We start from the raw sequence: 25,640 nt of genomic DNA, 5'->3' as shown, positions 1-25,640 counted from the left end.
GAGGAGAAGTGGGTTCGGAGTCCTGAAGCAGTGTCCCGGGCCCTAAGGGGCGACGGCGGTCTTGTCTTTAAACTCCAGAACTACCCATTTGCCGCGTTCTCGCCGCCGCAGGCTCCCGGGACGATGGTGCCCCGCCTGCTGCTGCGTGCCTGGCCCCGGGGCCCTGCGGTTGGTCCGGGAGCCCCCAGTCGGCCCCTCAGCGCCGGCTCCGGGCCCGGCCAGTACCTGCAGCGCAGCATCGTGCCCACCATGCACTACCAGGACAGCCTGCCCAGGTGAGCCCGGCCTCCGGGTCCCCGCCGCCCGCTGCCATCCCAGGATCGGCCCCAACCCGACTGCAGTCACTCATGACTCTTCTAGTGAACCCGCTTCGGCCCCCAAGCCCCTACCATGGAGGCTGCCACATCCCCTAATCTGGAAGTCTTGGGACTTTCAGAATCTCCTAGCACAGGAACCTCAGAACCCTCAAATTGTCTTCCAGAACCCCTCGATGCTATCTCATTCTCCATCATGAACCCTTCTCAGATTTCCTCTCCATTAACCTGACTTCCAGCCAGCTAAACTAAGTCCTCTTCTCCCTGAAAAATGCCAGACCTGCATATTTCCAGCACCGCTGTAACCCCTCAACTGTGGTGTCTCCTGAAGTACTTTAATGACTGCCTCACATTCCTGCCCGGAATGTGGGTAGGCTGATTCCTAATACATCGTGGTTACCATTCCTCAACTTCTCCCAGCATCGCCTTCACCCCTGTCACTCAGGACCCTCAGCCCCACCTCCCGTTTCTCCAGTACTCTGTTCTTTCACCCCCCCATCAGCCCCCACAAGCACAGCCCTCAAGTGTTCACCCTTGCCCTCAACTGACCCTCCCCCACGTTTTTAAATCTTTAATCTCCTAAGTCCAGTGTTGATCCGGAAACCTTTCACTCTCTCCAAGCCCTCCTCAACAGGTTCCTTCCCTTAAAATATCCTACCTCATCCACAGTACCCCTTGTAAGTGCAGCTCACCCTCACAGAATTCTAGATACCACCCTCAGTACCCCGTCCACACTCCATCATACTCAGATCCAGGGCCTACCCAAATTTCTCTTCTCCTCCTCACCATGGGCTACCCTGCCTTCGAAACACTTCACCCAGAATCGACTTCCCGTCTGAAAATAGCCCTAGTAAATCCTCTCCCCTTCCCTCCCCCAGTACTTTCTTAAATCCGGCTTCCGATTCTCCCCAGCCTTCGAACTCCACCTTCGCCTGAGCCGCCAGGTCTCCTTCTTCAATATTACATATTTTCTTCACCCTCTAAACCAAACCTAAACTAACTTCTAACTTACTGAGTGAGTAACTCCGTTCCTGGAGCCAAGTTCAAAATTTGTCTCAAAGACCCTTCTCACCTTATTTCTCACCAAACTGTCCTCAGGGATTCCCCATACCCAGGAGCTAGAGGCCAGGCTCCTTCCCTGTGTGTGAAACAAACATTGTGTCACAGGCCTCACCCGAGCTGCTGGGTTGCTGTTTTTCTCCGCATCCGGGACCATTTAACCCAGTGTCATCACTACATACCCCCACCCTCTCAGGAGGATCGAGTGATTCTTGTGAAATTACATTTTATGCAAACATCTAAGACAAATGAAAATGAGATTTTCTACACGTAGCAGGAGGGAGGAAGAAAAAGGGGCTTTGTGCCTGTGGGATAAGCCTGTGTGTATGAGCTGAGCCAGTATGTGGGTGAAAGGTGAGGACGGACGGAACCTGTCTTCACTTGCCAAGTTCAGAGTCACATGGTCACTGACTTTCAGGCAGGCCTGGGCCCCACCCAGGTTTAAGATCAGAGGGATTTTCTGCACTTCAGAATTGGAAAGCTGGGAGGAATATTCAAGATCATTTATTCCAACCCCATCCACAGCACAGTCTGTAGGAATCTGGAGGTACCAATTCAAACTCCAGTTCAAATAGTACCACTAGTCACCCATGCATAACCTTAAGCAGCCAACCTCTCCCAGACCGCCATTACCTTATTTGTAAATTGGGAGTTAGATGAGAGATAAGATTCCTTCTCTCAGATTATAGACTGATAACATGTATAATCTTTCACACTCACTCATTGATGTCATACTTGGTGAAAAGCCCTAACTTTGAGGTCTGGTAGAATGTAGTTTCAGATTCTGGATCTGCAAGTCTTTAGCTATAATTTTGGGCAATTCTGTTAACTTCATTGAGCCAATTTTATTTTGTTTTTTTTTGGAGACAGAGTCTCTCTCTGTTGCCCAGGCTGGAGTGCAGTGGCCCTATCTCGGCTCACTGCAACTTCTGCCTCCCGGGTTCAAAGGATCCTCCTGCCTCAGCCTCCCAAGTAGCTGGGATTACAAGCGTGCACCACCACGTCTGGCTAATTTTTGTATTTTTAGTAGAGATGGAGTTTCACCATGTTGGCCAGGCTGGTCTCAAACTCCTGACCTCAAGTGATCTGCCCTTGGCCTCCCAGGTAGCTGGGACCACAGGCATGCACCATCATGCCTGGCTGATTTCTTGTATTTTTTGTATCTTTTGTAGAGACAGGGTTTCACCATGTTGCACAGGCTGGTCTTGAACTCCTGGACTCAAGCACTCTGCCTGCCTCGGCCTCCCAAAGTGCTGAGATTACAGGTGTGAACCACCATGCCCAGCTTCACTCCAGAAATTTTTAAGTAGGACTTTTTTTTTAATCAAATTGCCATTGTCTCTAATGTAGAATTTTGTTTAAAAGGAAGAAGGTAAACTTTCATGAATATCCTTACTGTAGTAAAACCAAATTTTAAGAAACATATGTAGGTAACTCTGGATTTATGAGGTAGCTGAGATAGTATTTGGAATTTTTCTGAGTAAGTCAGTGAATGTAAGGGGATCTATAGTGTTAAAGTGTTATAGACGGGTACTTAGTGCAGTCTAAGTCATAATGGCAGTAAATGATTTATTTTTGTCATATTGTGGATAAACATGCATTAAAAATAAACTGATGAACCACAGTATATCTTATATTAGGCTTTTAAACTGCTTTATGTATCATGTTTCATTTCCTAAATGACTGATACATTTCAGTATTTTGCATGTCAGTGTTAATTTTTAGTTGGTAGAGGCAACCTAACAAACTCTGTTTGTTTTGCTATTAGGGGATATTTCTTTCAATAAAACAAATGAATTGGAAGAGAAAATACACCTCACTTTACTGTCCATGTGTTTTAATTTCACAATAAGCCAGTAACTTCATCACCATAGCCATCTTTGGGAATCCCTAGCAGAGAGAATGATGAGTAGGCAAATTGCTGTTCCTGTTATTTAAGCACATGGGACTATTTGGTTCTTCCTAATAGCGTTCCTGGTGTCTGGACATGGCTTACTGGTTGATTCCTACCTTTCAGTGACTGTAGCCCCCATATAACTGGCCCTTGGACAGATCTGTGTTTCACTCTTATATAATTATCTGTTGTAAAATGCAGAAGAAAATTTAAAAAATAGAACCTTTTCATTTTATCCTAGGGGAGAAAAATGCAGTTGTTCAAACTAAGGCTAGAATTAAATCAGGGCAATACAGTGTTAGCACAGGTGGTGTCATTTTGACCAGAAAACAGGAATGCTTGGGGCAGCTTCTGCTTCCCCATTTTGAATCTATTATTATTATTTAAGATATTATATTCATATTTTATGTAGAGATTTAGTTGTTATTTTACTTAAAAGTAGAGTTACCATTGATATACTTGGCATTAGTAAACCCACAGATTCTGATTTGTCTGTGGCTTCCAATTATTGGTTTTGGGGGAGGAAATTAATGATCTAGTAATCAGTTCATTAGCTTGTAAAGCTAATTAACCTCTTCCACATACTGTCAGCCTTACACTGACCCTGCTTTCTCCCCAGGCTGCCTATTCCCAAACTTGAAGACACCATTAGGAGATACCTCAGTGCACAGAAGCCTCTCTTGGATGATGGCCAGTTCAGGTAAATACTGAGAACCTTGGGTGAGCATAGTTGGGGTGGTTCAAGACAGGCTGGCAAGTAGTGGTGGACCAAGCTTCAGGGAATGTTTGTGACTTGACTGAGTCTCCAGAAACCCAGAACCTAGTTGTGCCTTTGCAAGTTCAGGAAATAGATTTTCATTCAGGAAGGACTGACTGAGCCCTGAGAGTTCCTCTAAACAGGCTCAAGAGAAGATAGTTTATAAGTCAGAATGCCAAATGTGTACTTCCCCTTAGCAGGTGTACCTGGGAGGCTTGCTGGTCCTGGTCATTTATAGAGAGCATGTACCCTTGGAAGGGAGGTCCACTGAGGAGACCATACAGCAGACCAGAAGTCTGCGTTGTAAGCATGTTTATTGAGTTGGATAGCATGCCTCCAAAATTTATGCCCTTTTCCACGAAATTTAGTATATGATCTTATTTGGAATTAGGATTGTGGCAGATGTAATTAGTTAAGATGAGGTCCTACTGGAGTAGTGTGGGTCCTTAATTAAATATGACTGGTGTTCTTGTAAGAAGAAGGCACAGAGACAGCCATATGAGGACACAGGCAGAGATTGGAGTGATGTGTCAACAAGCCACGGCATGCCAGGGATTGCTGGCAACACCAGAATCTAAGAGAAAGCCATGCAACAGATTCTTCCCCAGTCTTCAGAGAAGATATAGTCCTATTGACACCTGGATTTTGTCCATAAAGCTTCCAGAACTGTGAGAAAATAAATTTCTGTTGTTTTAAGCCACCCAGTTTGTGGTGTTTTGTTATAGCAGTCCTAGGAAGCAAATACAGCATAGAATTGGAAAATAATATCAAATTTTGTCAAAAAGTGGATTGCATTAAGCTCTTGTAGCCTAGTGTAGTACTCTTTTTTCATAATGGAAATTTTTCTGTACAGGTAACTGGCATTGTTGGAATCACAGAACTCTTCACTGGACAGTGATGGAGAAACAGATGAATTATCCATAATCTAGTCCTCTGTTTTCAAGTATTCCTTATTAGTCATTTAAAGTTTCTCTTGATATGGTAATAGCTACCAGTTATTGAGTATTATGTTTTAGGATATTCTGAATCCTTAGCTTTATAAATATTTTTAATCTTGTAAAGTGGTATTACCCATTTTACACATCAAGAAACTGAGACTCAGATCAAGTAACTTATCCAAGATCACACAGTTTGAAAAGCGACAGAGCTAGGATTCAGACTTAACTTCTGTTGACTCCAGAGCTTGTGTCCTTTTCTCTGTGCCAAACTGCCTCCTAGGGTATGAATTATTTTGTGAGATGTTGATGGATTTTCCTAATCATTCATTTTAAGAAGGTAGTCTGGATTATCAATTTTAGATTGATTCCTGTTCTGGTTAGAGGTACTTTCTGATCTCATTCTGGGTTTTAGGGCTATGCTGTTGGGGACCCAAAATTCTATTCTGAGTTCCTTGCCATGAACTTAAAAATCACGTATTCCCTACCATGGTTTGATTTTGTCTTTTCTTGAATGTTTTAGGAAAACAGAACAATTTTGCAAGAATTTTGAAAATGGGATTGGAAAAGAACTGCACGAGCAGCTGGTTGCTCAGGACAAACAGAATAAACATACAAGCTACATTTCAGGTAGGTAGGCTGGGCTGTGGGTATGATTTCTCCCAGAGCCCTCCATAATGAAAAGTAAGGCATATTCTCTCCTGTTTGGGTCTCAGATATTTTTGGTGAGACCAGCAAATGAAGTAACATCTCATCCTCCCTTCCTGAGGTAAATGTTAAGGCTGAGTGTGTTCCTCCTCTACTGAGGTGTTGACTGCAGCCCATGCTCAAGAATGGGCTTCTCTGTAGGTGGGATTGAGGCCGGCCTTCTCTGTAGGTGGGATTGAGGCAGAACCTAATCAATGGTCCTGTCTGAAAAGGATGCAGGATTAAAGTCCTATGTCCTGTATCATTCTGGGTCCTTCACTGTCAGGCAGAACTGTCCTCTCCAGCCTCTTCTCTCACCACCCACCCTGACACACTTCCTGCTGAACTCCTCATTGATCCCTGAACCCTTAGTCTTTTATTCTTCTGTGCCTTTATCCATGCTGTTCCCTCTACCATTTTTTTGCCTGGCAAATTCTTCTTTTAAGATCCAGGGAGGATGGTTTTCTGTGAAACCTCAGTCCTTTTTCCACTCCATTCAGAGTTGGTTGCTTCCACCTCTGTTCCTACAGCACTTCTTTTAGTTTATACATTTACCAAGGTTATACATGCACATAGTTTAAAGAATCAGACAGTTCTATAAGGCTTGTTAGGAAAAAGAGCAACTTCCTTATCATTACCTTATTTCCCACTTCTCACTTTCAGCTCCTAAATCTTTTGTTATATACCTCGTATCTCTAAATTAGATACTTAAATTAGTGCATCTTGATTTTTTCGCTTTAGTCATTAGCTATTGACATCTCATTGTAGAAGATTAGAATTCAGCAGTATTTTACATCCCACCACATATGTGGGATGTGTATACACGTACTTCCTGTCCCCTCATTCACAGCATAGGGATTTGTAATTTTGGATAACTCAGTATCTAGTGTTTATGCTATTATGATCATATAAACATTATTGTCAGCTGACTCATATAGCATATTGGGATGGTTTTTCCTTTCCAGTACAAAGTTTTTGTTTTCTCTGAAGTTAATAATTATTCCATCCTTTCTTTTGTTTAGTTTCCTATGTGCTTACTAATTTACACCCAGACTCTTCACAAGCTATCTGAATCTCCTCTCAATACATGAAAGCAGATTGGACATTCTATCCATTTTGGTCTTCTTGACGAAACTTCTTCCAGAACTTGCGACATGCTGTAGTCTGGATTTGTGAACCTCTTGGCCTACTGTGAAGCTGCTCTCCTGTGCTCTTTCACCATCAGCCGGGACATCTATCATCACTTTCTCATGTTGGGACTCATGTTTCTTGTCTTTCATTTTTTCTTATTTCTTGGCTTTTCTTTTTTTTTTTTTTTTTTTTTTTTTTTTAAATCAAAGCACATATTCCCTTTACTATCTGGAAACAGAACATGGGAAGCAAAAATTTTAAAATGGCCCTTATACTTCATTGATAATTTGGCCGGGTTTGAAATCATTTTTCCACAGAATTTTGGAGCCTTTGCTCCATTGTCTTTTAGCATCCAGTGTTGCTGTTGGTAAATCTAACGTTATTCTGAGACTTAAATCTTTTGACTATTTCTTCTCTCTGCCTTTGGAAGCTTTTTAGAATTTTCTCTTTGTCCCCAGTGTTTTGAAATTTCAGGTAATGTGTTTTAGTGTGAGTCTATTCTTATCCATTTTGTTGGGTCACTCTGTGAGTCCTTTGATTCTGAAATCTCATCCTTCAGGTCTGGGATATTTTCTTGTTTTATTTCTTTGGATTTCTTCCTCTCCATTTTTTTTCTCTGTTTTTTTCTTTGTGGAACTGTTATCATTCAGGTGTAGAATTCCCGGGTCTCATCCTCTAATTTTCTTATCTTTTCTCTCACAGTTTTCATCTCTTACTCTTTTTGTTCCATTGTCTTGGGGGACTTTACTTAATTTTAATCTCTCAACCTGTCTGTTTTTAAAACTCCTGTTTTCCTATTTTTTACTTTCACAAGCTCTTTTTTCTTCTTATGGTATTCTTTTTAAAAATAGTTTATCTCTGAGAATTTTTTTAAAGATCTCGTCTCTCTTCATAGTCTATTGCCTTCAAGTTGCTTTTCTCCTGTTTGCTTTGCCCTTTCTTCAGATGCTTCATAATCCTATGTTGTCTTAGATATGAATGAGATATTAAAAAGCTCTTGGAAGCTATGTGGATGAGGGTGAGGCTTGTCAGTTACAGATTTGCTCTAATATGATTGATATGGTTTGGCTCTATGTCCCCACCCAAATCTCATCTTTGAATTGTAATACCCATGTGTTGAGGGAGGGACCTGGAGGGAGGTGATTGGATCATGGGGGCGGTTTTCCCCATGTTGTTCTCATGATAGTGAGTGGTTTCTCACTAGCTCTGTTAGTTAAAAAGTATTCGGCAGTTCCCCCACTTGTTCTCTTTCTCTCCTGCTGCCACATAAGATGTGCCTTGCTTCCCCTTCACCTTGTGCTGTGATTGTAAGTTTCCTGAGGCCTCCCCAGCCACAAGGAACTGTGAGTCAATTAGACCTCTTTTCTTTATAAATTACCCAGTCTCAGGTAGTTCTTTATAGCAGTGTGAAAATGGACTAATATAGAAAATTGGTACCAGGAGGGGTGCATTGCTACAAAGATACCTGAAAATGTGGAAGCAACTTTGGAACTGGTTAATAGGCAGAGGCTGGAACAGTTTGGAGGGGTCAGAAGAATACAGGAAGATGTCAGACAGTTTGAAACTTCTTAGAGAGTTGTTGAATGGTTTTGACCAAAATGCTGATAGAGATATGGACAATGAAGTCCAGGCTGAGGTGGTCTCAGATGGAGATGAGGGACTTATTGGGAACTAGAGCAAAGGTCACTCCTTACTATGCTTTAGCAGAGAGACTGGTGGCATTTTGTCCCTGTCCTAGAGATCTGCAGAACTTTGAACTTGAGAGAGATGATTTAGGGTGGCAGAAGAAATTTCTAAGCAACAAAGCATTCAAGATGGCTTTTCTGAAAGCATATGGTCGTATGCATTCACAAAGAGATGATCTGAAATTGGAACTTATGTTTAAAAGGGAAGCAGAGCATAAAAGTTTGGAAAATTTGCAGCCTGACCATGCAGTAGAAAAGAAAAACCCATTTTCTGGGGAGAAATTCCAGCCACCAGCTGTAGAAATTTGCATAAGTAATGAGAAACCAAATGTTAATAGCCAAGACAATGGGGAAAATGTCTTGAGGGCATTTCAAAGATCTTTACAGTAGCCCCTCCCAGCATAGGCCCAGAGGCCTAAGAGGGAAAAATGGTTTCCTGGGCCCTGCTGCTCTTTGCAGCCTTGGGACATGGTGCCCTGTGTCCCAGGCACTCTAGCTCCAGCCATGGCTAAAAGGGGCTAAGGCACAGCTCTGGCCATTGCTTCAGAGGGTGCAAGCCCCAAGCATGGGAGGCTTTCTTGTGGTGTTGGGCATGCAGGTGTGCAGAAAACAAGAGTTGAGGTTTGAAAACCTCCTCCTAGATTTCAGAGGCTATATGGAAACACCTGGATGTCCAGGCAGAAGTCTGCTGCAGGGGTGAAGCCCTCATGGAGATCCTTTACTAGGGCAATGCAGATGAGAAATATGAGGTTAGAGCCCCCACACAGAGTTCCCAATGGGGAGCCTAGTGGAACTGTGAGAAGAGGGCCACTGCCCTTCAGACCCCAGAATGGTAGATCCACTGACAGTTTGCACCATGTGCCTGGAAAAGCCACAGGCATCCAACACCAGCCTGTAAAAGCAACCATGGGGGCTGTACTCTGCAGAGCCACAGGGGCAGGGCTGCCAAAGGCCTTGGGAGCCCACCCCTTGTATCAGCATGCCCTGGATGTGAGACATGGAGTCAAAGATCATTTTGGAGCTTTAAGATTTAATGGCTGCCCTTCTGGATTTCAGGCTTGCATGGGGCCTGTAGCCCCTCTGTTTGGGCCAATTTCTCCCTTTTAGAATGGGAGCATTTACCCAATGCCTGTAACCCCATTGTATCTTGAAAATAATTAACTTGTTTTTGATTTTACAGACTCATAGGCAGAAGGAACTTGCCTTGACTCAGATGAGACTTTGTACTTGTAATTTTGAGTTAATGCTGGAGTGAGTTGACTCTGGGGGACTGTTGGGAAGACATGGTTGTTTTGAAATGTTAGAAGTACGTGAGATTTGGGAGAGGCCAGGGCGGAATGATGTAGTTTGGCTCTGTGTCCCCAACCAAATCTGATCTTGAATTGTAATAATCCCCAAGTGTCAAGGGAGGGACTTAGTGGGAGGTGATTGGATCATGGGGCGGTTTCTCCCATGTGTTTCTTGTGATAGTGAGTTCTCATGAGATCTGATGGTTTAGAAGTGTTTGGCAGTTCCTACTCCTCACTTATTCTCTCTCCTGCTGCCATGTAAGATGTGGCTTGCTTCCCCTTCGCCTTTCGCCAGGATTGTAAGTTTCCTAAGGCCTTCCCAGCCATGCAGAATTAAGTCAGTTAAACTTCTCTTCTTTATAAATTACCCAGTCTCAGGTAGTTCTTTATAGCAGTGTGAAAACAGACTAATACAGTGATCCAGCTAAACTGCTTCCCTGGGTTGCCCCTAATGGTAGTGTCATTGGGTTAGATTCCCTAGGGAGGCTTTTCTAGTAAACTGCCAAAAGGTTGCTAGTGTTGTAGAAGGTAGGGTAAGTAAGAGAAGAAGATTTGAGATCCTAACTGTGATTCAGGTCTCCCAGTTTTATTTTATTTATTTTATTAGACAGAGTCTCATTCTGTCACCCAAGCTGGAGTGCAGTGGTGTAATCTCGGCTCACTGCAACCTCTGCCTCCTGGGTTCAAGTGATTCTCCTGCCTCAGCCTTCCGAGTAGCTGGGACTACAGGCATGTGCCACTATGCCTGGCTAATTTTTTGTATTTTTAGTAGAGACAGTGTTTCACCATGTTAACCAGGATAGTCTTGATCTCCTGACTTTGTGATACACCCACCTTGCCCTCCCAAAAGTGCTGGGATTACCAGCGTGAGCCACCACACCCAGCCCCCAGTTTTATTTTTTCCAGAGAGTAAAACTTAAGTCTTCTACCAGAGTGCGGAGGGAATCTCAGGTTGTGGTAGTGGTGATATAATTAAACAGTCCTTCAACCAGATGTATCTAGGTTACCAACTACTGAGCCCTCTGGGGGTTCTGCTGTGCAAATCATATGATTTCTTGGCTTTTTCTCCTGCCAATTTAGGATTGGCTTTCTCCAGTCTGCTTTAGTCATTACCAGTTACATAAGTGCTTTCCAGCTTCTAGTATTTGTTTTCTCATCTCCCATTCTCTTGGCCTGACTGGTTTATGTCTCTTTGAAATTCTTTTGCTAAGTGGGGGTCAGAGGCATGAATTTATGTCTTCTCACATCAAATATATCTTATCCACCAGTACTTTTCTGTCATCATTTTAGTATTATCTCCCATCATTTAGCATTGCATTATGTTTTAATTATTTGCCTCCTTCACCAGAGTTTTTCAGAATCAAAGACCATGTCCTATTCCTCTCTAAATCCCCTGGACCAAGGCCTGGCACAGCACTGATTCTCAAGGGATGGAATGAGTGGATGGACCAACAAATGAGTAGTAGACAAATCTGCATCTATTAATCCTTTTCCCAGTGCTATACATATAAATGTTATTTGCCCGAATGAAAGATGGTCCTTATTTATAGAGTTTATTCATGCTTACTAATCCAAGCAGGAACTTTCCCTGACATATTTTCTGATAAAATATTGCTTTTAGAATTTTTACAGGTAAAACATCTACAAGAACTCAGAGGGCTAGTTTGAGTGATCCATGCACTGATAGTTCTAATAGCCTTTTGAGTACTTTCTAAACAGGGAGTGCACAAATGTACACTGTACACAGGAGGACAATGAAGATGTTCCCCCCTTGTCAGGGGGGGCAGTCAAGTATGATTGTTGCCCCTGAAAGGAGATGAAGCAAGAGAAACCTAAAGAGATGGGGTGGGAATTAACTATTCTGTTCCAACATGAATACAAGTGGAGTGTTACCATATTTTATTCCTTTAAACCAAGAAAGGAAACCAAAGAGGAAGAAAAAGCAATTAATAAACATTAGGAAAATGCAAACCAAATCTGCAGTGCTATACTACTTTACACCTACCAGAATATCTCCATGCAACAAGACATATGATAACAAGTGCTGCTGAGGATGTGGAAAAATTGGAACCCTCATAGACAGCTGGTGGGAATGGTGCAGCCACTTTGGAAAACATCTTGGCAGTTCCTCAAAGGTTAAACAGAGACTTACCATGTGATAGCAATTCCACTCCTGGCTATGTCCATATAAAAACATGTATAAGAATGTTCATAACAACATAATTCTTAATAGCTAGGCACAGTGGCTCACACCTATAATTCTAGCACTTTAAGAGGCTGAGGTGAGAGGATTGCTTGAGGCCAGGAGCTTGAAACCAGCCTAAGCAACATAGTAAGACCCCATCTCTACAAAAAATTAAAAAAATTAGCCAGGCTGGTGGTGTGCATCTGTAGTCCTGGCTACTTGGGAGGGTGAAGTGGGAGGATCACTTGAGCCCAGGGTTCAAGGCTGCAGTGAGCCATGATCACACCACTGCAATCCAGCCTGGACAACAGAAATCCTGTGTGTCTTAAAAGAAAAAAAGGCAATATAATTCATAATACAGTGGAAACAGTTCAAATGTCCATTAACTGATGAGTGGATAAACAAAATATAGTATATCCATATAATGGAATATTATTCAGCCATAAGAAGAAATGAAGAACTTACATGCTACAACATGGATGAATCTTAAAAACATTATTAGGAGGCCAAGGCGGGTGGATCGCCTGAGGTCAGGAGTTTGAGAACAGCCTGCCCAACATGGTGAAACCCCATCTCTACTAAAAATCCAAAAATTAGCTGGGCATGGTGGAGGGTGCTTGTAATCCCAGCTACTCAGGAGACTGAGGCAGAAGAATCACTTCAATCCGGGAGGCGGAGGTTGCAGTGAGCCAATATTGCGGCACTGTACTCCAGCCTGGGTGACAGAATCAAGACTCCATCCCAAAAAAACAAAACAAAAACATTACTATAAGTGATAGAAGCTAGATGCAAAACACCATATATTGTATGACCCCATTTATATGTCTTGAATTATTGCAGAGCAAAAACATTCAGGGAATTCTCCCCGCTGGAGGTTGATGCCATTTCCTTTGCCTATGCTTGAATTTTTTTTCTTCTTCAAATTTTATTTTTAGGAACAGCATTAACATTTTATGTTATTTTTTTCTTTTTATTTTTTAGGACCCTGGTTTGATATGTACCTATCTGCTCGAGACTCCGTTGTTCTGAACTTTAATCCATTTATGGCTTTCAATCCTGACCCAAAATCTGAGTATAACGACCAGCTCACCCGGGCAACCAACATGACTGTTTCTGCCATCCGGTTTCTGAAGACACTCCGGGATGGCCTTCTGGAGCCAGAAGTGTTCCATTTGAACCCTGCAAAAAGTGACACTGACACCTTCAAGAGACTCATACGCTTTGTGCCTTCCTCTCTGTCCTGGTATGGGGCCTACCTAGTCAATGCATATCCCCTGGATATGTCCCAGTATTTTCGGCTTTTCAACTCAACTCGTTTACCCAAACCCAGTCGGGATGAACTCTTCACTGATGACAAGGCCAGACACCTCCTGGTCCTAAGGAAAGGAAATTTTTATATCTTTGATGTCCTGGATCAAGATGGGAACATTGTGAGCCCCTCAGAAATCCAGGCGCATCTGAAGTACATTCTCTCAGACAGCAGCCCCGCCCCCGAGTTTCCTCTGGCATACCTGACCAGTGAGAACCGAGACATCTGGGCAGAGCTCAGGCAGAAGCTGATGAGTAGTGGCAATGAGGAGAGCCTGAGGAAAGTGGACTCGGCTGTGTTCTGCCTCTGCCTAGATGACTTCCCCATTAAGGACCTTGTCCATTTGTCCCACAACATGCTGCATGGGGATGGCACAAACCGCTGGTTTGATAAATCCTTTAACCTCATTATCGCCAAGGATGGCTCTGCTGCCGTCCACTTTGAGCACTCTTGGGGTGATGGTGTGGCAGTGCTCAGATTTTTTAATGAAGTATTTAAAGACAGCACTCAGATCCCTGCCATCACTCCACAGAGCCAGCCAGCCACTGCTGACTCTACTGTCACTGTGCAGAAACTCAACTTCAAGCTGACTGATGCCTTAAAGACTGGCATCACGGCTGCTAAGGAGAAGTTTGATGCCACCATGAAAACCCTCACTATCGACTGCCTCCAGTTTCAGAGGGGAGGCAAAGAATTCCTGAAGAAGCAGAAGCTGAGTCCTGATGCAGTTGCCCAGTTGGCCTTCCAGATGGCCTTCCTGCGGCAGTACGGGCAGACAGTGGCCACCTATGAGTCCTGTAGCACTGCCGCATTCAAGCACGGCCGCACTGAGACCATCCGTCCGGCCTCCATCTATACAAAAAGGTGCTCTGAGGCCTTTGTCAGGGAGCCCTCCAGGTACAGTGCTGGCGAGCTTCAACAGATGATGGCTGAATGTTCCAAGTACCATGGCCAGCTGACCAAAGCAGCAGCAATGGGTGAGGCAGGGGTGGGGAGCATGCCCTTGGGTCTTGTCCTCAGTGCTTGAGTAAGCAAGCCTAAGTCATATTCTACTCCGAATCTGATTTCTACCCCTTCACTAAGTTTAATCCATCGCCAACTCCCCAAATAAATTTTCTTTTCTACCCTAGCAGTCTGAACAGCCACACTAGCCACTAGGGATCAGAATGTTCTTGCCTCCTAAGCAGGCATGGGGGAATGCATGTGACTTTGTGCTCATTTAAGGTCACTCTGAGCTGTGACGTGTCATTCTTTTTCTTTTTTTTGGAGACAGTTTCCCTCCTTCATCCAGGCTGGAGTGCAATGGCATGATCTTGGCTCATTGCAACCTCTGCCCCCAGGTTCAAGTGATTCTCCTGCCTCTGCCTCCCGAGTAGCTGGGATAATAGGCACCCACCACCATGCCTGGCTAATTTTTGTATTTTTGGTAGAGGCGGGGTTTTGCCATTTTGGCCAGGCTGGTCTTGAACTCCTGACCTCAGGTGATCCCCCCGCCTTGGCTTCCCAAAGTGCTAGGATTACAGACATGAGCCACCGCGCCTGGCCCTTTTTGGAGACACAGTCTCATTCTGTCACCCAGGCTGGGGTGCAGTGGTGCAATCATGGCTTACTGCAGCGTCAACTTCCTTGGCTCAAACAATCTTCCTGCCTCAGTCTCCCAAGTAGCTGGGACTACAGGCATGCACCACCATGCCTGGCTAATAATTTTTTTTTTGATGGAATTTGTTGCCCAGGCTGGAATACAATGGCACAGTCTCGGCTCACTGCAACCTCTGCCTCCTGGGTTCAGGTAATTCTCCTGCCTCAGCCTCCTGAGTAGCTGGGACTACAGGCTCACAGCACCATGCCCAATTTTTATATTTTCAGTAGAGATGGGGTTTCACTGTGTTGGCCAGGCTGGTCTTAAACTCCTGACCTCGTGATCCACCTGCCTCGCCCTCCTAAAGTGCTGGGATTACAGGTGTGAGCCACCACTCCGGGCCTAATTTTTAAAATTTTTTGTAGAGATGAGGTCCCACTGCATTGCCCAGGCTGGTCTCAAACTCCTGGGCTCAAGCAATCCTCCTGCCTCGGCCTCCCAAAGCACTAGGATTATAGGTGTGCACCGCTGCACCCAGTCTCCTTTTTCTGTTACTCATTGGTTATCAGACTGACTTTTGAAAATGTAGAATTTCTAAACCTGTGGCCCCACTAACTTCACCTCAGTTGTAGTGTGTCTGCTCTCTGTAAACAGGTCATCTCAGAAACTCTTCCCAGTTGTCATCTGTCATTACCTTTCTTTGATAAAATTCAAGACCTGGAAAGGACCTGGAGGGTCACAGTTGTCCTTTCATGTTGCTATGAAGTGCTGGAAGTGAAGGGAACCTCCCAGACATTCTAGTCTTCTCTTTCTCCATTTTAGAAGGAGAAGACCAAGCCACTGGCCCGGTTACACAGCAAATTAGTAAGACTGAGATTAGAACCCTGGTCAAACAGACTTTCCATTTTGTTCCACTGACTCAATCTTCTCTTTTACACTTGAATCAGACTTACAGTTTTATCGTAGTTTTTGAGTCCATAGCTCTCTTCGTGTACTGTCTTGACTCTTTGACTAAACTGATTTCAAATCTTTAAAATTGTGCTTTCCTTTTAGGCTCATTTTTAGCTCAGCTGTTGACAGCTATTTTTAAATATAACATGACATAATACATTTTCTAAATAATTTGAAATATTCTAGCTTGAGCTGCTCTGAAGGTTAGTCAGCTGGTGGTGGGCATAGAGGTAGACAGAGCCTTCCCCCATTCTCAAGGATGCTGTGATGGGTATTCCTACCATGTGGTAAGTGGGGAGGTGTTCCTGAGGTCCTTTTCTGTCCTTGGACTCTGGTTTTCCATTTTGTTTCTCACAGGTCAGGGCTTTGACCGACATTTGTTTGCTCTGCGGCACCTGGCAGCAGCCAAAGGGATCATCTTGCCTGAGCTCTACCTGGACCCTGCATACGGGCAGATAAACCACAATGTCCTGTCCACGAGCACGCTGAGCAGCCCAGCAGTGAACCTTGGGGGCTTTGCCCCCGTGGTCTCTGATGGCTTTGGTGTTGGATATGCTGTTCATGGCAACTGGATAGGCTGCAATGTCTCTTCCTACCCAGGCCGCAATGCCCGGGAGTTTCTCCAATGTGTGGAGAAGGCCTTAGAAGACATGTTTGATGCCTTAGAAGGCAAATCCATCAAAAGTTAACTTCTTGGAAGATGAAAAGCTACCATCACTTCCTCATCATGAAAACTGGGAGGCTGGGCATGGTGGCGTATGCCTGTAATCCCAGCACTTTGGGAGGCTGAGGTGGGTGGATCACTTGAGGTCAGGAGTTTGAGACCAACCTGGTCAACACGGTGAAACCTCATCTCTACTAAAAATACAAAAACTAGCTGGGCATGGTGGCATGTGCCTATAATCCCAGCTACTTGGGAGGCCGAAGCAGAATTGCTTGAACCCAGGAAGTGGAGGTTGCAGTGAGCTGAGATTGCACCACTGCACTCCGGCCTGGGCAACAGAGCGAGACTCTGTCTCAAAAAAACAAAAAAGAAAAAAAAATTGGGGCCTGTGTAGCCAGTGGGTGCTATTTTGTGAAACTAATCATAAGCTGCCTAGGCAGCCAGCTACAGGCTTGAGCTTTAAAATCATGGTTTTAAAGCTAAACGTGTAATTTCCATGTGGGACTAGATCACAACTAAAGATAACACGAGATTTCAGTTTTAAGGGCATTTAATCAGGAGGAAAGGTTTGGAAAACTAACTCAGGTGTATTTATTGTTTAAGCCAGAAATAAAGTTTAATTTTTGCTTGAAGATAGTTCTTAATTTTTTTTTAACCTAATTCCTAATCGTCACAAAGATCTTTCCAACAGCAAGTTCAGTAAGTTCAGGTAATAGTACGTCACCATTGGCTTCTGGCTCATTGAGTGATGGTGGGATCGCAGTTTCCTCTCTGTAAACTTGCCCTTGACTGGGGAGATACCATCTCCTTAAAAACACTCTTCATATTCCTAAGGAGTGAACTGCTGCTGCACGAATTCTTATTTGCGGAGGGAGTAGCTGCTTCCTTACTTCACCTTCATGCACCAGTGCAGCATGAACAGGGGCTTTATTGATGGGGCTTGGGGAACTGTAATAAAGTCCAGCATGCAGACTGTGAAGGTTTGGTATAGCCGCCAGGAGACAAGGGGCAAAGGAACCAGCCTCTGTGGGCTCTGCTGCTTGGAGTACATTGTCCTTTCTCAGTTTGTAAGGGCAACTGTGCAGGAAGAGGGATCAGCACTTCACAAACTGGTGGGTGACCTCGTAGATTCCCACAGACTCCTGGGCCTTTTCATCATAGTCAGTCCAGTCCTGGGAAACAAAATGGCAATGTGAGCCTCACAAGGCAGAATGCAGCAGTGTGGAGACCAGAGAACTGGGACTTAAAAGGCCCAGCTCAGGCTCTGATGCAAATAATCATGAACATGTATGACCCTGAACAGAGCCAGATAACTCAGGCCTGAATTCTAGCTCTTTCAGTTGTGTGACTGGGCAAATCACTTAACTTCTCTGAGCCTCTTCTCCGAGTCCTGTCTTCTATTAAAAAAAAACAAAGGACAACAATGGAGTTCATATTGAATGTTGAAAGAATCAAATGAAGTAACACATTTAAAAGAACTCAGCAGCTGGGCATGGTGGCTCATGCCTGTAATCCCACACTTTGGGAGGCCAAGGCAGGTGGATCATTTGAGGTCAGGGGTCCGAGACCATCCTGGCCAACAAGGTGAAACCCCATCTCTACTAAAAATACAAAAAATAGCCAGGAATGGTGGTAGGCACCTGTAATCCCAGCTACTTGGGAGGCTGATGCAGGAGGATCACTTGAGCCCAGGAGGCAGAAGTTGCAGTGAGCTGACACTGTGTCACTGCACTCCAGCCTGGGCAACAGAGTGAGACTGTCTCAAAAAATAAAATAAAATAAAACAAAATAAAATAAGAACACTCAGCATAGTGAGTGCCTGGCACATATAAGAGCTCAGTAAATGCTAGCTGCTGTTACTAGGTGCTATGCAAATGAAATGAAGTTTTTGTCCTTCAAGGCGTGAGCACAAGGCTTTTTTATCTGCAGGGTAGTAATACGTCCAGTAATACAGACTCTTTCTTGTTCTTCATGGTAGTTAGGTGCAATAAAGCCGCCACAAACAATGAATTAGGGAATACTGAATGAATACTCCCTGGAGAAATACAAGGTTAGGTTCCTATGAGCCTCTGGTCACATTTTCATCAACCAATCAATAATCTAGCTTTATGTGTTTCTGTTTAAAGATACCTTACTTAATATATATTGTTGATTCATGAACTCACAGCCAGCAGCACTATAGCTCATGCCTGAATAAAGCTTATCTAACACGTATTCTCTCTGTAAGGGGCATCATAGCTTTTCCATATGTAGGAACATTAGAAAGCACTTATAGCACTATACTTGTGGCCATTTCAACAGCAAAATCACTAACAAAAAGCACAAAAATACAAAGTTGGCTTTCCACTGATGAGCCTTGTCCACCAAAAAAATATTTCCCACCAGGTGCCCTATAATACCTCCCAGAGCCCCCAAGTCTCATACCTTCTCCTGTAAATCAATGTCACTGAAGACTGTCCCTGACTCCACACCTTCAGCAGCAAACCCAGCCTGCAGGGGACAAGAAGGTACCAGTTAGTTTTGGCAAAAGGAGGCATTGGGCTATAAGTGAGGGCTGGCCAGGTTGCTGACTCTTCTCACACTTTTGGGATGGAGGACAGAGATGCAGTACAAGCACCTGTCTTGGAATAACTGCCGATCTTCCAGGACCCGGCAGCTGCCTCAGAACTAGAGTGATGGTTTCTCTGAATTACAGTCCTGGACCAGAAGGCAGCAGGTGCAGCATAATCCCTTCCACTACCCCAGGTTTGCTGAAGGCCCCTAGGCATGTCATTTCCCAGGTTGGACCTTAGTTATTTATAAAATGGGGATGAAGTATTTGCTCTTCCACCTCACAGATTTGTTGTGAGGTGAAACATGCACAAATAAAGGGGGATAAGCACCAGCTCAAGTCAGATAGACCTGGGTTGAAACTATAGCTCCATTGCTTACTGTGTGACCCTGAGCAAGTTGCAACATCTCTTCAGTTCCTTACTCATCTGAAGAACAGGATGAATAAATTCATAGGGTTACCATGAGGATCAAATGTGGTAACATGTGAAAATGACAGCATGGGTGCCCAAGCATACAGCAGCCACTTAATAATGGACAATTATTACTACCACTAGAAAGGAGAAATGTCTAGTCCATGGTCTCTGTAGGTAGCAAAGTTCTGGCTGTCACTTCACGCATCCCCTCCCCAAAGACAGAGATTCCACAGAAAGATACACACATACCTGGGGCTGGAAATCAACTGGTTCAAGGCCCCTGCACTCAAACTCCACTATTGTCTTGAAGTTCTCATTGTCTTCAGCCTAGAAAGGAAGTGTGTTGAAGAGGTAGGCCCAAAAGAGCTCTCAAGATGACCTCATGGCTCCTCTCCTTCCCACCAAATGGGCACTTACTGCCCCTGGAGGCCTACCATGAGACCCAGGAACAACTCATCCCCTTCTTAGAGGAAGCCTGCCTTGGGCACCTGCTCCCTATGAGGCTTTCTGTAGACAGCAGACATGGAGGCTGCAGAAGAGTGTGGATGCTGGGGTCAGCCTGCCTGGATGTAAGGTAAGCTCTGTCTCTCTTCCCCTCTGGGCCCAAGATTCCTAAATTGTCAAATACAGCCGAGGAAACCTCTACAATTTTATTGTGAGATTTTGAAATGCATATAAAGTGCCCAGCACAGTGCTCAATAAATGGTAAATAAAATTATCAACACCAAAAATATGAACAAGAATGTTAAGCTCCAAAGTCTCTAGATCATCCAAACAGACCCAGTACACTTAGCCACAGCCTTTTGCTCACTATCTGCCATTAAGTAAGGGAGAGGGCTGACTTACAGCGGTTGAAATGGTTATGTATGTGGAGGGGACACCTCTTGCGGGGTAGATGGCCAGGAAATTCATGCCTACCTGACCTATGGGCTTAGGGGCCACAAGTGCCATGCCCACACATTCAGTCTCATCCTGTCATTCACTGTAAAAATAATTTCCTGCACACTGACTGGATTTTGACCAGGAGGAAAACAGAGCAGAAGCTCTGGGATCTGGAACAGTGAAGAGCCTCGGACTCTGGTACTGGTAAGGCAATTCTCTGTTAGCGCCCTAGTTCGATTCTTATTTGTCTGTATTTTCCACTAGACTATTATGTACTTGAGGGCAAGTCCTCATTTCATTTCTCTTTAACTTCAGGACAAAGCCAAGAATTTGGCACAACTCAAGATACTTTAAATAAATACCAAATAAGGAATAGGTGAATACAAATAACTGGCTTTCTTTAAACAAACAGACCCAAAGCACACACTCCCTCCCTCACCTTTGGGCTAACTTGCTCCATAGTAACATATAACTATCTAATAACACTGATACTATAAAGGATGGGATGCACCAAAGGACTACCCCACCTATGGTTTCAGAGAAAGCTTGCTAGTCCCCTAAAATGAAGACAAGGCAAGTGCTCTCCGTGATGCAAACTGAACAGCTAGATTGTGTCAGAGGTCCCCTGAGATCCCACAGCCCAGCCCTCATAAGAAGACACTGCAAGAGGCAATATACCAAGCACTCAGTGTACAGTGAATAAATGACTGAGGGAAAGAACTAAGTTCATGAGTGAATATCCTATGGCAGGTCACTCTGATGCAGGCATGACTCTAGAACCCAGACCTACTAACTCCAGTTAGGATTTAACCCCACCATCCCTGCCACTACAGCAACAAACTTACATTGTAAGGCTTGATGGTGCTGCTTAATATCTCTGAAATAGAAAAGAGAACACAAAGTTGACTTGAGTCCATGCCCTGGCCCCAGCCAGGTGCCCAGATGTGGCCCTGAAAAAGATCGTGCTGCACAGGTGTCGGCATCTTAGGCTTGACTCCACCCTCAGGTAACATGAGTCTACTTTCAGCCTGGTGCCAGGAAGCTGTGGGCCACCCTGGCAGAACTCAGTATGCACAGCCTGACCTACCGATGGAATTTTCTCTTGCACACAGCTTGCACTTCTGGACCATGGAAGCACTGCCACGGCCCCCCTTCAGTGCCACACTGTCCTGGCAAAAAGCAAACAGAACTTTCAGTCACATATGAATTAGATGTACGGTCCTGAGGAGATTGAGCCCACCATTTATTGTCCACTGAAAGAGACCAAGACCCAGAAAGGGTAACTTACTAGGACAAGACTCCTGGGAAGGCTTCCTGAGGAAAATAAAAAAAGAGCTTCTCCTTGATTTTGAACTCTGCCTCATATCTCAAAGATGTCTGTTGAACCCAGTGCTGATCACACTGACACCTGCCCTCCCAAACCACAAAAAGCAGGGAGCAAAGAACTGGAGAGATGAAGGCCAGTTTCCCCAAATCCCTGCCCAGAAGTGTATGTGTGTTTGTGAGTGTTTATGATGGGGGGGAACAGTTACCATCAGCCGGATGTACTGCCACTTGTCCGAAATCTCACCACAGTTGCCACATTTCATCTTTGGGGGAAAAAGAATGTTAGTAAAGCAAATGGCTCAGCTGGGCAGACACCAAGGAAGGGGTAAGAACAGTGGGAGGTGGGCAGGCTCATGGCCTACCTTCTCGTTGGCAATCTCACTTCATCCCTAACACCAGCACCAGCAAGGACAAAACTAGACCTATCTCTGGGCAAAGGGTAGATAGGTAAGGCTGTTTAATATGCCGGCATGCCCACCCTCCTCTATGAAGTGTTCAGTGTGGCCAGGGATTCAAGGCATCTGTGGTGCAGAAATGGCTTCAATGGGGGTGGGGGGAAATAGGGAGAGATTAGTTAAAAGATACAAAATTACACCTACATGGGAAGAATAAGTTCTAGTGTTCTATAGCACTGTAGGGTGACTATAGCTAACAATAATAGTTTCAAATAGCTAGGATATTAAATGCTCCCAACACAAAGAAACGATACATGTTTGAGATGAATATGCTAACTACCTTGATCTGATCACTATATATTACATATATCGCAACATCACCATATACCCCATAAATATGTACAATTCTTATGTGTCAATTAAGAAAAAAAAAAAAGAGAAATGGCCTCGGCAGGCCCCCCACCCACTCTGCTTGGTTGGCTTTATGGTCCCACAGGCCCTGTATGTCACTGGTGTATTTATCACTCTGTTGTGACTCTATTTTTCTGTCTCCTTCACTCGATTCGGCTTCTTGAAGCCAAAGAACAGATTCTCCCAAGTAAGCCCTGGTATTCAGGCTTCAAAATCCTGGGAAATAAAAGTAGTCCGGAGGCAGCTTCCTGAAGAACAGGGCTTTTGAGAGGTAGAGAAGGATGCTGGGATTTTGACCAGGAGGAAAACAGAGCAGAAGCTCTGGGATCTGGAACAGTGAAGAGCCTCGGACGGCTGGAGAAGGGGAGGCCTCTGTAGACCATGCCGCTAGGGTACCAGCTTTACCAGTGTGGGAGGGAAAAGGAAGGGTGGACTACGCACAAAATTAAACTATTTCACAATAAAGAAAACCAAATCAATAAACGAAAGGCGAACTATTCACCTTATTAAATAATCACAACGTCCCTTCAAGTAGCATTTCGTTTAGTGTCCGTTTACAGACCACGAAACATTTAACACAGGGAAAAACTACAAAATGAAGCTTTCCAAGACTGCCAATTAGAGATAAACCAATACACTTTAATAAAAAGTAAACGTAAAATTCTAACTAGGAAAACCCCGAACACTTAATGTGCCTGGTTAAATATTTTCTCATACTGCCGGAGAGAAGGCTCCGGTTCAGCACTGAGATCAGGACGGGCCGCCACTCCCCGGGCCCCGCCCCAGCCGCACCTTCAGGTACCACCGGAAGTCCTCGCCCACGGGCCGGAGGTTGGTGATGTTCTCCAGCGTGGCTTTGAGTTGCAGCGCGATTTTCTGAGGGGGAGGGCCAGAGTAACTGCATCAGCCGTGCCTGCGCAGCTCCACGCCGGCCCGACCCTCCCGCATTCCCAGCCATGGGTGCCACAGGGAGACATTCCTTCTGCTTCCTGCTCCTTCAGCGCGAACCCACTCGCTTCATCTCCTCCTGGCGCGAGCTCTTGCCTCCCAGACCCTCGCCACCTCCCCTTTGTGTCCCCGCGGCGGGCGGCTCCCCTCACCCCCATGGTGGCCCTCTCCGCCCGGTGCTGGCTGCGGCGGTTGCTTTCCGGCGCGTCGTAAAAGGCGAGTGCCGTCTGCGCACCCTCAGTAGGGCCTGGCGGGGCGGGGCCGCGGGGCCGCGGGGCAGGGAGCTCTGCCTGCGGCTGCTCGCCTGGCCCACAGGCTTTTTGCATCAGGGGATCCGGGGCCAGTGAAGGTCAGCCAGGTTCGCGAGCAACCCGTGCTCAGACCAGCGGAAGCCTGACTCCAGGATTCGGTGGTGCCACAGACAGTGAACGCCGATTTTGTGCCTGCTCTAAGCGAACAAGACAGTTGCTGCCCCTCAGTTCTTTTCAGGCGCTTCACTACTCTGCTTGCCCTCGAACTTCTCAGATCACGTCAGCTCCCTCTGCCCAGGGGAAAAACTACAAAAGGAAGAGTTCCAAGACTACCAAATAAAGATAAACCAATACACTTTAAAAAGCAGAGTGTATTGGTTTATCAGATTTGGGGATGATGCCTTTCTTTAAACTGCCCTTTCCTGTTTCACCCAAGAGACCTGGTTTCTAGGCCCCTCTCCAGAGGTTACCCTGTGTCCACATCCTTTTCATTGTGGTCCCTGCGACTGGACATTCCCCTTCAGGTGGATTTTCTCTGGGAGCCCACCTGGTTTATCCTTCTGTCATACGTTTATTGAACTTTGTTTTATCTGGCCTCCCATCCAGGCTACATTGAGACCATGCAGGAGCTGTGGAGATTAACGTTAAAAGGAACAGCACATTCAAGACTCTTCTAGGAAGTACAGCAAGATAGCCAGATAGAACCCTCCAGTGATGATCCTCCTCCTCTTCCCTGGCAGGAACACCAAACTGAACAACTATCCACACAAGAAAGCACCTTCATGAGGACCAAAACTCAGGTAGCAATCACAGTACCTGGTTTTAACATCACATCGAGATATAAGGCAATGGCCAGGCATGGTGGCTCACACCTGTAATCCCAGTGCTTTGGGAGGCTGAGGCGGGCAGATCACCTGAGGTCAGGAGTTTGAGACCTGGCTGGCCAACATAGTGAAACCCTGTCTCTACTTAAAATACAAAAATTAGCCGAGTATGGTGGTGCACACCTGTAGTCCCAGCTACTCCGGAGGCTAAGGCAAGAGAATTGTTTGAACCCGGGAGGTGGAGGTTGTAGTGAGCCAAGCTCGTGCCATTACACTCCAGCCTGGGCGACAGAGTGAGACTCTATCTCAAAAAAGAAGAAGAAGAAGAAAAAAGGAATAAGGCAGTGAAGAGGGTAGGAAAGACAGTCTTGAATTGCTACCACCACCCCTCCCTCATCCTCTGGCAGCAGCTGGCTGCCTGGCACAGAGAGAGAATATGCTTATGGCACTTTGCATTGGAACCAAGTGCTGCCCTGCCACCGTGGAAAGCAACTCAGGGCAGAATTCAGCAAGTGCCCACAGAGGAAGCACTTAGAGAAACCCTAGCCAGAGGGGAATCATCCATCCCAGTGGTCAGGTTCTGGCGAGCTGCACCACCACTGGCTAAAGTGATCCAGAGTCCTAAATAAATTTGAAAGGCAGTCTAGGCCACAAAGACAGCAGTTCCTGGGCAAGTCCTGGTGCTGTGCTGAGCTCAGAGCTGGTGGAGTTGGGGTGCACACAGCCTAGTGAGATACCAGCTGTGGAGCCAAAGGAGTACTTATGTCACCAGTACCCCAACCCCAGGCAGCACAGCTCACAGCTCCAGGAGAGACTCCTTTCCCTTAGAGGAAAGGAGAGGGGAAAGTAAAGAGGACTTTGTCTTACAGCTTGGATACCATCCCAGCCACTGTAGAATAAAACACCACACAGAGTCCTGAAGCCCCCCTTGCCAGGCTCTATCTCCCAGATATTTCTGGAGCTACTATGGGCCAGAAGGGAACCCGCTGCTTTGAAGGAGAGGACCCACTCCTGGTAGGATTCATCACACGCTGACTAAAGAGCTGTTGGGCCTTGAATAAACATTAGTAACACCCAGTACTATGCTGCCTTCAGGTGTGACCCAGTGCATTCCCAGCAATGGTTGCCATAGGGAGAGACTCCTTCTGCTTAAGGAAAAGAGAAGAAAGAGTAAAAAGGACTTGGTCTTGCAACTTGG

The 25,640-nt window shown here is 45.3% G+C and overlaps 2 protein-coding genes across 7 annotated transcripts; one reads left to right on the top strand and one right to left on the bottom strand.

Moving 5' to 3' along the window:
* On the top strand, positions 1–17,071 carry CPT2 (carnitine palmitoyltransferase 2). Of its 3 annotated transcripts, none has more exons than XM_077993700.1 (5): positions 1–275; positions 3,887–3,967; positions 5,483–5,589; positions 12,918–14,153; positions 16,133–17,071. In XM_077993700.1, exons 1-5 carry the CDS (start codon positions 124–126, stop codon positions 16,462–16,464), a joined length of 1,908 nt encoding a protein of 635 aa, XP_077849826.1. In that variant the 5' UTR covers positions 1–123; the 3' UTR covers positions 16,465–17,071.
* Positions 16,777–23,578, bottom strand: CZIB (CXXC motif containing zinc binding protein). 4 transcript variants are annotated; one of them, NM_001266602.1, is given in 8 exon segments: positions 16,777–17,611; positions 18,864–18,929; positions 19,655–19,732; positions 21,133–21,164; positions 21,375–21,456; positions 21,820–21,876; positions 23,212–23,295; positions 23,520–23,562. In NM_001266602.1, coding segments are annotated over 8 exon segments (483 nt in total). In that variant the 5' UTR covers positions 23,526–23,562; the 3' UTR covers positions 16,777–17,533.
* Between the last annotated feature and the right edge of the window lie 2,062 nt (positions 23,579–25,640).

The sequence above is a fragment of the Macaca mulatta genome, chromosome 1 (genome assembly GCF_049350105.2).
Source record: "Macaca mulatta isolate MMU2019108-1 chromosome 1, T2T-MMU8v2.0, whole genome shotgun sequence".
In the NCBI taxonomy this organism is placed as follows: Eukaryota; Metazoa; Chordata; class Mammalia; order Primates; family Cercopithecidae; genus Macaca; species Macaca mulatta.
The sequence above is the reverse complement of the archived record's forward strand: the minus strand, read 5'-3'. Positions and strand labels throughout refer to the sequence as shown.